The 15,308-nt window shown below is 36.1% G+C and overlaps 1 protein-coding gene across 3 annotated transcripts in view; it reads right to left on the bottom strand.

The window, feature by feature from the left end:
• Positions 1–14,204, bottom strand: part of LOC125697193 (fibroblast activation protein alpha) — a 40,261-nt gene extending 26,057 nt beyond the window's left edge. For 2 of the 3 annotated variants that reach the window (XM_048954029.1, XM_048954028.1), the window contains exons 1-8: positions 13,515–14,204; positions 13,120–13,204; positions 5,093–5,188; positions 3,071–3,165; positions 2,858–2,932; positions 2,623–2,675; positions 1,424–1,496; positions 495–615 (exon numbers count right to left, since the gene is read on the bottom strand). In XM_048954029.1, the coding sequence (XP_048809986.1) occupies positions 495–615; positions 1,424–1,496; positions 2,623–2,675; positions 2,858–2,932; positions 3,071–3,165; positions 5,093–5,188; positions 13,120–13,204; positions 13,515–13,520 (604 nt within the window). In that variant the 5' untranslated portion in view covers positions 13,521–14,204. The remainder of the gene's footprint in view (positions 1–494; positions 616–1,423; positions 1,497–2,622; positions 2,676–2,857; positions 2,933–3,070; positions 3,166–5,092; positions 5,189–13,119; positions 13,205–13,514) is intronic. The other variant, XM_048954030.1, reaches the window with a different exon arrangement.
• Positions 14,205–15,308: the final 1,104 nt, after the last annotated feature.

Here is a 15,308-nt window from a genome sequence, read left to right on the forward strand (position 1 = left end):
AAGTATTTTCCAACCTTGGTGATTCTATGATCCTATGATTCCATACTTTCAGTAACATTCTTCACTATTTTATCCAATTTGCCTTGGATTTGCCTTGGAAGCGCATGAGCAGTGCTCAGATGTACAAAGATGGCACGGTTAACAACAACACATGATATAGAAAGGGACTAGCTATATTATGTGAAAGAAAAAATATTCTAGTTTGAATTTGCCACCTTCACATTTGAATGCCCCCTGGCCCCTTACTAAAAGACATTAAAAAGTACGTAGTGATTAGTATACATCACTTAAAACAGTTTCAATAAATGTGACTCCTTTCTCATTCTCTCTCCCCAGAATAAGAAGTACTTACTGGTTCCAAGAAATTCTTATATGGAATAAATAAAGTAATTCTTAGGGCTCTAAAACCATCATCTAAATCAATGATTTAGAAAGGATTGTGAGAATTTAGTAATGTAGATTTCACATGTTGTTGCCCTTCTAGATTTACTTACCTTCATAGACCCAATCAGGTATCCCATTAAATATTTCATTTTCTTTTCCGTCACTAGTTAGCTGAATTGGTGCCTCTCTTGGACTTTGTTTCAAATAGATATTATTTTGGTAAACATATGCCTAAAGATAAGAATTTTTTTATGAGTACATGCATCAAAAGGAGGGGTTGTCAGATTTTTTGCAGTCAATTTTTTTTTTTTAATAACTGTATTAAAACCTTTGCAAATACTGCAAGAACAAGTACTTCTGTAAATAAATTTTATGTTATAGGACAAATTCTATATTCAACTATAACTCTCTAATGAAATATAGGACTCTCCTATATAAAAATATATATATATATTTTTTTTTTCCATTTGAATTGTTATTTCTTGTGAGTTTTCTGAAATTAGTATGATGCTTAAAGTATATTTCTTGCATCAATATTCCAAGAATGAACATTTGTAAACTTTCTACTATAGTCAACAGGTCCATAAGAATTAGTAAGAAATAAAATAATTTGAACTATTAAGTAATAATAATAACAACAACAACAACAACAACAGAGATTTTTTAATAAAATTTGAGACCACATTTTAAATATGAGATCTTTAAATATCCATATTAAATTCATATGTTACATGGTGTCAAAGACAAACTAATTATTTTTCAGGCCCTGAAAACTGTATTTAATCCTTTACACAGTTACTTTGTCAATGCTTGATACAAGACTGACTAGCTAAGTAAAATACATACTGCCATTAAGAATGCAGATTCTTACATTGAAAAGAGTGAAGTTAAAATTTGACAAATGAAAAACTGTTTGATTATTTTAAATCATTCTTGTTCATAAGTAAGTTTGATATAAATAGGCTTGTCAAAATATGGCCTAATGAAACAATAACCAAAAGGCAAATAAAAGTCTTCTAGCCTTCTTATCTTTACTGACCAATTTATGTCCAACGGGTGACCAGGATATATACTGAATTTTATGTGGAAGCTGATTTTCTGTTACAAAACCACTAAAAAAAGGGAAAGAGGTTGAAATGGCTTTATGTTAACAGTACAAATGAATCATTACACTGTACATTCATATAAAACTCTTGAAGGGCTATATTTTTGTTTCATAAACAAAGCAAAATTAATGCAGGCAGTGAGGCATGCAACATTGTAATTGTGTGCAAGTGTAACTGAGTGCTGGTGCAGCTCAAGCCTTTGAAAATATACTTAGCGTTCTAAGAAGGCAGTCTTATCCCTTTCTAAAAACTGCACGAGCATCTGCAAGCATTTCCTCAATCTACTATTTGCATTGTAGTTTCAGCAGGCCTCAACAATCAAGGAGACAAGAACTCAGTGATCACATTGTATTTCCCAGGTTATAACATGCAGAAGCAAGTTGAACAGCAGAGTTTGAGCATCTATTAAGGATCCACAGAGCCACATGCAGTAACTCTCTACTCACTTAAGCTAGTAGTAATTCTGTCACCTTGAGCCAAGAGTTTTCCAAGAATGTAGCTTAGTGCAGTCCCTGCTCAGAACTAAGAAGCTTTTAGTCATTCTGTGACTTCTGGCATAAAAACATGAGTGGGAAAGCAGATGGCCTTTAGTAGAAAGCAAAAGAAGAATGGTCTGGGGAAGATCTTGGGAAAGAGACCAAATGCCATGGCAGGAGCTGAAAGTTTCTGGGGAACCCAAGACTTTACAAGGTCACTGAAGGACATGTGAGATTTTTAGGAAAGCTGAAGATTGAATTAATAAAATTGATGAATTAAGAAAAAAGAAAGGGAAGGAGACAGCTGGTGTGATACTGAAGTGGACTAAAGCAGCCAAAAAGGGTGGGATAAAACTATGCAATGAAAAAAAAAGAAGGTGAGAATCTTGAGCAGTCGAAGTTTTAGGGTGTGAAGTATAAAGCAATCCACATATTTGGATGAGTAGATGAATGGACTGTAGAATTTTCTCAGAGGCAAGAAATCTTTTGATTTTTCAGAAATAATAGATAACAATAATCAAGTAAACAAGTGACAGTTTCAAGTAAAAGCCAAGCAGCAGATAGTCACATTGCTATAGAATTTTTCAATGAAATGCTTGCAAGTATATTTTTACAGAGCATCACCATAGCTCTTCGTAAAAAATACCACGCCTTACCCATATATAAGATCATAAATGTGGTATGATGCAGTATAAGAATATCTCCACAGCTGCAAAAATTAAGCAAGAAAAAAAAATTAAATTGGAAAAAAAGATGATTTAAGTAAAAATATCAGATGGCTTTCACAGCCTTTCACTTTACTCAAGAAAAAACTGAAAAAAATTCATGCATAGTAACCACACATACTGAATGAAATCAAACATTTCATTAAGCAACATATAAAATAATTACCTTTGAATAGTTGCTCTCCAAAGCTATGAAGTATTTGTCTGATGACATCACATAATTTGAAGCATTAACTTGTTTCTGAAAGGTTAAGATGTATATTAGATTCTAGCAAACACTATGAATTGATTTGTCAAGTTTTAATCTGATTACTTTTAAAGAGATACTTGGAGCACAACTGCATTTTACTGCCTTTTTATTAGTTGAAAAGATACATACCATTGTGCTGTTGGTCATAATGGTAGTTACGTAGTTCATGTCAACATTGAAAAGAATAATATCATCTTCTGGATTCTGGTGAAGATATTCACTATCTTAAAAAACAAGATAAATGGGCTGTTACTTCACAAAAAGGATAAAATAGAACAGACTTGTTTACCAAATTATTCACTACCCTTGTCAGTAAGTAGATTTTGAGCAAGTCTCTTTAAGTATCTACAAACGCACAGAGGAGAAGTTTTCTACTAATGATGCCAAGTTTTAACAGTTGAAGAAGGTTTCTTAATTATGTTCTCAAGATCATATATTGCATGCAGAATCAGCTAGTTAGCTTCATTATAAAATGCCATATTTTATTCTCAATAGTACATGATCAAGAATACTAGGGACAGATCCATCATATCCCAGCATCACAATATAAAAGCTATTATGAAAACGTTCAACATCCTTGCTTATAATTTTACCAGAATATTCTCATTTTTATAGATTTTAGATGTAATAGCAGTACCATGTAACTGTCAGTATGTAAATAACTGCTCTTACTCACACTGCAATGATCCTACATAATGAAGGTGAGTGGCCTCCAATGAGAACTGAATTTAAACCTACCTGTGCTCAAGACATGAGCCACAGTTTGTTAGGATCTGAAGATGAGAATTTTAGTTCCACTTCATAATTCTCATTGCTATACATAGAGAAAAGGAATTGCATGCTGGATGCAGCTTAAGAGAGAGAGAGACTAACAATTTAAAAGCAGTCTGAAACATTGTATAAGGTTTTCATTAGGGAGGAAACTAGATCACTCTTGGACATTTAGCAAATGCTTACGTGATTTGAGTAAAAGCATTTGTGGTTATCTCAGGCCCCTTATAAAAAGTTATTCAATTTCAGCTCCCTGCTTCAGAAGAAAAGTAGGCATATGGAATGCTGTAGGCATGACTATCTATGGAATTTATGGCATGACTTTTGTGTGAGTTTTGTGACTGTTAAGACGAAAGATAAGCCTAAGTGAGGAAGTTATAAAGAGAGAATGTGAATATCAGGTTTAGGTGGTATGCTGCCTACATACTTCAGAATTCATACAGAATTCTAACAAATGGTGACCTAATTTTTAAATCACATAAGTCATGTCTACATACTTCAAATTGCTAACTGTGAAACTAAAACTGCTGCTAGCAACGTCCTGGAGGGCTTCGGTTCAGTTCTAAAATTGTGGGTTTAAACTAACTTGATAAGACTCCATGTAAATGGGAATTTGTTTTTTTTTTTTTTTTTTTTGCTTCTACTGATAAAATAATAACTGCTTGAGGCAATGCACAGATATGAGTGGTAGTACTGCAAGTACTAGAATGTAATCCAACCTACCTAAAACCTTCTGGTGCTGCTGCAGTTCAGTGATAACAAGAGTAGTATTTTGGACACACATTGACACATACATCAGCAGCAACTAACTTTGTGTCTTTATCTCCTGTGTTAAGGAACTTGATTAGAAACTCATCCTTACTTCCTATGCATTGCTTTGGAACTCAAAATGTTAGCAGTGTTTGTATTTCCATATATAAGAGATAAGAACAGATTGGCTTCCTGCAGCACTAAGTAATACTGGAAACAAAAACAGGGCCTGCAGTACAGGCTACCTCAATTATAATTAATAGCAAGTGAAGAAATGCTGTGACAAGCATAAAAAAGGGAAATTCCTTAAAACAAGACTGACACATTGACAAATTTCTTTACCATGATGTATTGAGTATGACAGTAAAAGAAATACAGCAACAAATGGCTCTGTAAAATGATAGTTTATGCTTAACTCAAATATTTCTGTTGCAACATTGAATACTAGGAATTTCTAGAATCCATGACAGAAGTGTAAATTTAACCTTGAGTTTTGAGTAGCAAATTGTTGAACTTTATTTTTAGCATTTATTTGGAGTAAAGCTGGAAGAAAAGTATATTTCTTAGTATGTGTCAGAAAACACATACTAAAAATGCTTATGTACCTCAGAGGAAAAAAAAATTACTTACCTGACACCCAGTACGGAAAATATGTTTTATACTGAAAATTTCCATTCAAGTAATCATCCAGTGTAAGAGCTCTAGGACCATCAGCTGTGGTGACAACTTAGAATGAGACAAAAACCTTCTGTTAAAGCAATGCTGTTAGGTGAAACTTTTTTAAAAAATCGTTACTTAGTTAAGTGTTTCCTCTTATCTACACAGGCTGCTCTGAAAGCAATACCTCCTATTTTATTATGTTGCTGTCAGAGGTGAATGTTGGTGGGATGGCAGAAGAGAATGAACCTTCACACCAACATTCAATTACATGTTGTTGCAGTGGAACAGATGGTTATAGGGGCAATCTGACACAGCAGTGCCTGACATGGAAGCGTGAATGAAGCAGAGGGGTGGAACTGAATTCCTCCATGCAGAAAAAATGGCATCCACTGACATTTATTGACACTCATTGAACATTTATGGAGACCCCACAGTGGATGTGAGCACAGTGAGGTGGTAGGTGATACATTTCATCAGTGGTAAAACCGACATGGTTCATTTCTGCTGGTGCAGATTTTTAGTGTTTTAGCTGAGAATTTGCTCTATCACATAGTGTTATTGTGCTCTTTTTTATCTGCTATAGTTTCCACAGAAACAAATAGGAGGCATTACCTTCTGACCAACTTACTGTTGTGGTTTAACCCAGTAGGTGGTTCAGCACCACAGAATCATTTGCTCACTCCCCCCTGTCAGTGAGATGAGGGAGAAAATGAAGAAAAAAAACAACAAACAGCAATGTAGAACTCATATGTTTAGAGAAACTATTTACCAAGATAGATAAAAGGAAAATAGACCTGACAATATATATGTATGTATATATATAAAGTTGGATGCACAAGAAATTGCTCATCAGCCCATAGCCAATGTCCAGCTAGCCCATCAAACAGCAGAAGAGTGAGACGCACTCCCATCTCCTTCAGAACTCTTTTCACATGATGTCATATGGTATGGGATATCCCCTTGGCATGTTTAAGTCAGCTGTCCTCATTCTGTTCCCTCCCAGCTCCTTGGGACCCTTGCTGAGAATGGCCTTGGCTCTACACAACACTGCTTTGCAGGCAACTATAAACATCAGTGTGTTGTCAATGATGGTTTTCTCCCTGAACCAAAACATAACATCATACCAGATGCTCTGAAGAAAACAATTCCATCACAGCTGAAACTAAGACAACTGTGTATATTTAAGTACCAAAGAAGAGTGAGGATAGCATAATCCTGGAATCATGCAAACAGCACAGAAGAGAGAAAAATTCTGTGTTAATGCTCTTCACCATCTGAAGGATTCTCCTTTAGAGGTACGAAATTAGGAACTAGTTGGTTTAATTAATTTCACCCAGAAATTTATTTGTTGAGATATATTTACTTGTATACCTTGGGACTACAAGGAAAGCCTCTTACTTACAAATGGCAAATCAAAGTTTTCTTAAAGCATAGGTTTCTTGGACTTGTTTGAACTTATGAGCAGAGAAAACTATTTTAATAAAGATCCATAAGTATTCAGCAGAAATTCAAACAGCAGGTCCATACAAATCTTTACTGTCAAATTTAAAAAAGCCTCATCAGTTCATGCTAGAAGATGGATATGAGAACACCAAAAGGATCCTCATCCACATATATTTCTTAGTAGCTGAATGAAATAAACAGACAAGGCTACAAAAGTACAAACAATGTTGAAAAGTAATGAACAACTGAGCCCAAGCTTCAACTTTTTAATCAGTGCTTTAAGGGCACATTGACAATGATTCCCTAGAGAAAACAGGTGCTCTGACATTTGATTTCCAGCTAGAATCAGACAGCTACATTAAAAATGCACAAAAATTCAGCTGGTTTTGTGGCTTTTCTTTGTCTGTTTATTTTAAAGATGAAAGCACTTTAAACTAGAGCAAGGGTTCCAAACAAAAACGTAAGGGCAATCAGCTCTGAAGAGGGAAATGCTGAATTGCTAGCTTGCTAAATGCACAGAAATGGAAAAGAAAAAAAAAAAAGTATTATAAAAATGTAATAAACAAAACAACTATAAAAAGAAATAGCATAAAGTTCTCTAGGCAAAGATTATTCAAAATGTTTAATCTCCAAGACACAAGAAAAGAAAGGCATTTTTCAAATTTGTCAGCTTTCAAGGCTTGATAATTTATCTTCTTTGAAGTTAAGGCAGATTTTGTCATGGTTATCAGAGGTAGAGGAGATGTCACATGGAGCCTCCTAGATTTCTGCCACTTCCCCTGTTTGCTCCTTCAGAGCTCTCACAACACAGCCAGATAATCAAAATGACTCAGTGCCCTCAGGTTTCATATGCTCCATCACTTCCTCATTACAACCTCCCTCAGCTAACATCACGCTTACTTCCTGGGAAATGTTTCTTCATATTCTCTCCTTTGGTACTTTCTAATGATAATCCCTTCTTTTTTCAGATATGTGACTATTACTTACTGTAGAATACACATGTCAGGTTGACTTCTAACACTAGCCTTGTCTGCACTAACGCAGAAGAAAACTGTCATGAGAAATAAAACCAAATGCCAATCCATGAGTAAAAACCTATCAGTACAAACTCTGAGGTAGCAATGTGTCCAGAAAATATCCCCAAAAGTTCAATAAGAAGTTAATTCCTCCTGTTAGTTCCATGATAGTATGTTACTGATCCTTGATACATTAATGACAAGCACAGAAGATAGCAAAACCTTTAAAAGTGCACAGAAAATTTCAGAGGATACATATCTACTTATATTTATACCAAGTGATGACTACTTATTATCAGCTTCCAGTTTAAATTCTCTAAATGAATGTCTATCAGCTAAAGAAATCCATGATAAAAATCTATTTCCATAGCTGTGTGTAAAGGAGGCTTAAATTTACAATCCTGTTTGATAGCTTCATCTGGTAAAATCTCCTTATTCCTTCTCTCAGCTTAATAGGAATTTTTAGAAAAGCAACACCACAAATATCTTATCAGTGCTCTAATTTTTACAGCTCTAATTTAAACTTTACTCTGCACACCATCTCACCCTTGCTTACTTAATATTCTGTGATAATTTATTATGACTGCTAATTATTTTCAAAATATGTCCACTCCTATCCGAATTCCTACCCATGGATTGAAAAAAAAAAAAACAAAAACTGAATGCGAACACAACTTCATTTGCTTAACTTTAGTTTTGAATGCTTGTTTCTAAGCAACTAAAGATACATTTCACTGCTTTAATTGGGAGCAGCAGCTTTAATTGTTCGCTGTAATTGTTGCCGATTCTTTCTGTAATTAAAGCCTAGTTCAATAATAGTACTTGAAATCTCTGTTCACAGAATAGATCCCCACAAGAAAAGTACTTCACACATTTGCAGTACTATATAAACAGCAATTTGGATCATAGTCAGTAGGCTCCACAAGTTTTTGTTGTGCTTCTTTTCTCTGTGAAATCACAAAGATGAAAAAAGATAACCAGAGACAACAATGAAGCCAACCACAGAAACGGCAGGTTTTGAAAATGACCAAATTTCGACTTTGCTTTCTTCCCTTTATTGCCTCACCATCTTATTTTAATGCTTGGTGGTCCATTTTCACTCAACTACAGGGTGCCACTCTGTATTTCTCTTGCATATTACAAAAAAATAAATAAATTCAGAAAATGCAGAATAATATTGTGCACTGAACTGGTTACTTTGCTTCACAGTGTAACTTTGTTTTTTAATATTCCATGGTCATAATTAAATGCATTTCAGCATATCCTATGTACACATATAAAACTGGCATTAAAAGCCTGTAAACACCTATTAATCATCACTGGTTCTAGGAAGATACCTTCTATAGTGTCCAGTTTGTTCTATGGGAGAGTTTAACAAAGCACAGACAGGAGAAATTTTAGCTATATTAAAAATATAACAACATTAAGCACTGTTAAATTTAGCTTGCATTATCTGGAATACTCCCTTTAATGGCTGGATGTGGGTAGCCCAACAGAACTCTTGTTTCAGACTTGAAAACCCTCTTAGCTTGTTCCATAACATGTGAATTCATATACATTATGTTCTTCTGCCAGATTAAATCACGTGTAGATAAAAATCAGAAAGTATTGTGGTTTCTGTGTTTATTAATTACCTGTACGTATTCTAACTTATGTATCTGCAATGAATATTTACACGTATCTTATTTAGCAGCCATTGCCACACAGTAATTAGATGACTTGACAAAACGAAAGTGGTTACTGTTTTCAGACAGCAGCTTGCAGACAGTACTGTATTCCCTGCAACATAGAAGACGCAAGGGCTTAGTCTCAGGCCTCGGTCAAGAGTATAATGGGAACAGGAACACTGATGAGTCAGGGTTCTGGATGTTCATTAAAAATAACACAAGAAAAAAATAATGCTTCTTGTGGTTGTGTTCCTGCTTTTCAGGCATAAAGAGGTATTTTATTCCTTGCTAATGCCGCTGAAGAACAGGACCAGTTGCACCAGTCTACATGGGAAAAGAACCTTTCTGAACAGCTTTGAGTTGGGTTACCATATCAAGGTAAGTCACAAAGCATATTCATAACTTGGAGAAATGTCAAAAAAATGTCACTAGCTTTGCAGTCATCTGCAATTACAATATTGACATTGCCCATACTGCTCTTCTTAGACTCTCAGAAATTGTATTATCACTACAGCTAAATACTTCCCCCATACTATCCTCTACAAGACCAAAATATAAAAAATAAAAATAAAAAAATCCAGTATAACCTTTGAGAGATTTTCACATTTTGATGCACTTCTCTGTGTAAAACAAAACCAGATACCATATTTTTGAAAGTTTCATTAACGTGAAATAACTAGAAATTTAGCAAGTCAGAGTTAAATTATATCTTTCAATCTTCTCAGTATTATAGATGACATTTGTCTTCGCTGAATTATTATGCAGAGATTTAGTCTGTTTGTATCTATATAATATTTAATAATTAATCTTTCCAGATCACCACATCCTTTCGGTTAAGCAGTAGCCAAGGTGGAATGTACAAACAAAATTCCATCTCTATAGTTACTTCCTGTCTCTCTTTCACTTGCAAAGTTTGTAACCACAAAATAAATTTATAGCTCCTCCAGACTATTAGGAATCCAGAAATATTTAGGTATTTAAACAGACGACTGCAGTATTTGCAGTTCCAACAGAGAATAGGAAGCCACAGTCAGACATGTTTGACATAACTCTGTATTCTACAGTTGTCTGAAATCCTCCTTCAAGTGTATTCTGTAAAGAAGACAAATTCTATTTCATCCTCCTGGATCTAAATGTGATGTTCAATATGATTAGTTATTAAGTCACTGTTAAAAGAAACTACAGATGACATTAATTCTCTGTAATGGCTGAAGTAGCTCAGAATGAGACCAGTCAGCTGGTATGTGGTAACTTTAGAAGGGAAAAATACATTCATTTCCTCCTGCAGTACCTTCCAGGATATTTAGCAACTTCTTCAGGCTGCTAATCCAATCCTCATGCTCCACTTTATTACTCTCCTCACTGCTTTTTAAATTGAAATTTCATCAAAATATTCTGTCCTTTCTTAATGTGTAAACTTGGTAAATCTGGCTCAATACTACATTTATCTAACAATAAGCTCAGATTTGACCATACTTACTCAGGCACCCCATCATGGACTGTGAAAGTCACCACTAAACCTATAACCCTCAGGTTTGTTAGAGAATAAATAGTTACATTAGAATTTATTTTTCACCTTTTTTTTTTTTTTTTTTTTTTTTTTTTAATATTCTCTAGAACTCCAAATGGGACAACTAGATGAGAAAGAGGAAAATCTAGTTGTGTATCTAATTATGTTTGAATTCTTTCACTGAATACAAAAGCAAATTTTCACTACAAAAACTAGTTCACATATGTAGACAAATTCAAGATATACTTTTTTCCCTTTCATTTGTTTCCCTTCCTATTTGCTACCAGTTTAAGGCAGTTGCAGGGTTCTCTTTTACATCCCAACAGCAGTGTTTAGCATAAGACCTTTCTGTAGAGATTCTAGTAATCAGAAGTGTGATGTAAACAAAGCCCAAATGGGGAAGAGCTTAGTGAAGGACTCCATTTTGAGGTACGATTGGATCCTAAGACACAAAGAAAGGCTCTTGGAAACATTCAGGATATTCCAGGAAAACAGCTAAGTTTTATTTTATTTTATTTTATTTTATTTTATTTTTTTATATAACAGAAGGAATTCTGCTTTCTTGTATCATGTTCCAACTCATGAAAACAATCACTTTCTAGTTACATATTTAGGGTAAAATCTTCTAACTTATTTTAGACTACAAATTTGGTTTCTATGACCTTTTAAGAGATACAGCCCAATATCCCCTGAGTGCTCTTGAAAATCTTATGGTTAATTTAGAAAGAGGTCAGTGGGATGAAGTTCAACAAGACTAAGTACCAGGTTCTGCACTTGGATCATAACTCCATACAGTGCTACAGGCTTGGGGCAGAGTGGCTGGAAAGCTGTGCAGGGGAAAAGGATCTGGAGAGGTTGGTCAGTGCTCAGCTGAAGATGAGCCAGCAGTGTGACCAGCTGGCCAAGAAGGCCTATGGCATCCTGGCTTGTATAAGAAATAATGTAGCCAGAAGGAGTAGGGAGGTGATACTCCCCCTGCATGCAGCTTTAGTGATGCCACACCTCGAGTATTGTATTGCATTTTCCCATTACAGTAAGTGCACTGAGGTCCTGGGGTGTGTCCAGAGTGGAAAGGACAGTGAAGCTATGATGGGTCTGGAGCACAAGTCTTATGAGGGGTAGCTAATGCAACTGCGATTATTTAGTCTAGAGGGGAGAACTGATTTGTATCTACAACTCCCCGAAAAGAGGTTGTTGTGAGGCAGGTGCTGGCTGCTTCTCCCAGGTAACTGTGATATGACAAGAGGGAATGGTCTCAAGTTGCACCAGGGGAGGTTTAGGCATGGATATTAAGAGAAAGTTCTCCAAAAGAGTGGTCAGATACTGGAACAGTCTGTCCAGTGAGGTAGTGGAGTCATCACCCTGTAGGTGTTCAAGAAACATGTAGATGTAGTACTCTGGGATGTGGTTTAGAGGGCAATATTGGTGGTAGGTAGATAGTTGGACAAGATGATCTTAGGGGCCTTTTCCAACCTCAACATATGATTCTATTCTATAAATCTCCAACTCCTCTCCAGCAGAGGTATTCATGCTAAATACGTTAAATTGAAATACCAAGTAAGAAAGGGAGATTTGACCTTCCACTAAAGTTGAATATTATCTATAAGACAAAAGTAAGGATAAAGCTAAATCTGATTTCCCAACATATGGGCAAAGCGTAATTATAGAAAAAAGAAATTATTGCTGGAATATATATATATATATATGTATATATAATTATTACTGTTTTAAATATTTCAGAGGCATTCAATTCATCCACTGTAGTGAAAGGGATATATAAATACTTATTGGATTTCTCATAGAAAAAAATGCCTATTAAAGCCAGTGCCACTCAGACTCTAAATATCAAACCACATATACTTCAAGCTTTTCCAGTGGACTCAGCAGATCATTCTGTGCATCAGCAGTTACATATTCACAAACATATTCACAAACAATTCACTACATCCTTTCATTAGAGAAATATTTAACTTGCAATTGTCTATAGATCTTCAATAATTATTAAAATACAGGCTCACCAAGCTGAAATAAACTATTAACAGATTGTGAGATTCTCATAGCTCCTAACATATATATAATATGAGACCTGAGAACTACTTCTGCAGTCTTGTCTAAGAATGTTATATGTCATGAATAAAGTTAACTGAGGTGCTTTTCACTTCAAAGGGTTCATTGTTTCAACATCTGCTGGCATTTCAATCATACCTCCAGGACATTTTAGCTGTCAGTACATTTCTGTGAAGTGCATAACAGTACAGGCATGACAATCCTAGAGATGATCTGACAAACTTTTATGAACTTTACAAGCCATAGAAGCTAAAAACATTGTGTTTTCTGCTACATTAGATAAAAACGCCTTACCTTTGGATGGAAGCAGTACAATACACATGAGTAATAAGGAAAGTAAAACACATACAACCACACCAAATAGTACTTTTAGCCGGGTCTGCAGGACAGAAACAAAAAATTATTACATTTCTAATATTTTCTGAGGTAAACTGTTATGGCTGTCTAATTAAATCCTCTCATTCCTTTTAACTGCTGAAATCCATCCAGAAAAGAAAAAAAAAAAAAAAAAAAAAAAAAAAAAAAAAAAAAGCAAAAAGCAAAAAATATCTCCACAGTACATTTGAAAAGACTTCCCTTTTTCTTTAAGGCAAATACTTCCACAACAGAGCCCAGCCTTGTACAACAACCGACAGTTTAAAACAACAGACGCAAATATTATTGAAAGCTGAATTCAGCAGCATACAGACCTTCATTTTTCTGCAGTCTTCCTAAAGAACACAAACTTTTTTTCTGAGAGCTGGTCAGCGGATCTAGGAGAGGAGTTGGAAAAAGCAGTGTCTGTTTTCACAGAGCCCAAACCTCTGGCAGACTTTTTTTTTTCCTACATACTTTTGTAAACTGTGCCAAATTTCAAAGGGTTTCCATAAAATTAGAAACAGGCTTTCGGGGAAGTTCTCAAAGCAGAAATGGACATTGGGCAGCTATAGTGGTGGTGATTATATACTTCTCACCAATGCAAGCTGTAACCAACATCTGGGTTTTATGACTCAACAGTTATTTGATATCTACTGTTTTTCTCCGAAAAGCATCTACAGTGTGTTTTGGCAGCCCTCACATTCTCAGGACATATTCATGACCTTATTTCTACTTCCTACTGAGAAATTAAATGAAAATTCAGGCATGTCGTTAATGTTTATCTATAACTCTTTCTTGTTTACTTTCTAAAATAATAAATGATAGCATAAACATTCAAACCAAGAAACATACACAATTTGCTTAACATCTTCCACATATGAAGATAATTACTTTTTTTCCCCTCAGAAAACAGTAAATTTCACATAACTGAGCTCAGACATAGCTGCTGGCCCACAGCATTTCAGAACAGCGCTCAAGCCACCAACTGTACTTGTTTCATTCAGCTCATTGAAATGAGGTCGCCTGCAAACAGAAAACTGCTGGGACTGCAGCGTCAAGTTACACAAGAGAAGCCTCAGAAGAGTGAAGAAACGCCTGAAAAGAGAAGTACGCTTTGCTCGTAAGACTGGTTTTGTCCAGCTAGTCTCAGTCTCGCCCATCAGCGCTGCTGCGAGGAGAAAAACCTCGCGGCACCGCCTCACAGCGGCTGGCTGCGGGCGGGGGGGCGGAAATAGCAACGGTCAGGCGGCGGCTGCGGGGGAGTAACGGCCGCAAGCAAGGCACGCTGCCCCCTGGTGGCCGCGCGCGCCAGCAGCTGCACATTGGGCCGAGCAGAGGAACGGCCGCTCGAGGCAGCCTGCAGCCACGCGGCACGGCGCCCCCAGCTAAGCTCTGCTTTCTGCTCTGCGCTCCTTCCCAGCACCCTCATATGACTGGAGGCTCTTAGGCGTGTCTCACAGCTCTAGCAGTCAGCCACGCTCAGCTCAGCTTGCATCTTGTGTCCACAGCAGCAGCAACGAGTAATGCCACCTGCCCCAAAAGACTACAAACTAAAATCATTCCCTCTGGCTTCTCTGAAAACTGAAAGTAAGGAGATGAAATAATAGTTTCCTGTTATACTGAGGTATCTAGCAAAGCATGAAATAATGGTTTGCAGAGAAAAAAAGCCCAATGTACTATCAACCAAAAGTAGTCAATACCTCAGCCTAACAGAGTGGGCTGGAATTTGAACCACAATCATCATGCTGTCCCTGGTGAGGCAGGGGCTGATCTGGGCCCATCTGGCAGTGTATTGGCAACAGTCATTGCATTAATCTTGGTGGGCAGTCTGAAAGAAATTCAATTTAGCTGTCTGGAATATGCCCTATTTTCACATCAACTTGTGTTTTCTCGGCTCTTGTCACAATGGTGAAATTATGCAAGAAAATGCTTCTGAATAAGATCCACTCTTGTCATTGAAATCCAGGAATAAATTTATAGCTAGGTATCACCTTGTTGACATTAGCCATACAAGTAAAAAGGCTGTGAAGACCAAAATACATTGTTCTTGATATATTGTATACGAAGGCCAGAACTGAGCTCAGCAAGGATAGTTTCCTAGCAAGATAATACCAGCTGCTCAAAAT

This window comes from Lagopus muta, chromosome 8 (genome assembly GCF_023343835.1).
Source record: "Lagopus muta isolate bLagMut1 chromosome 8, bLagMut1 primary, whole genome shotgun sequence".
Lineage (NCBI taxonomy): Eukaryota > Metazoa > Chordata > Aves > Galliformes > Phasianidae > Lagopus > Lagopus muta.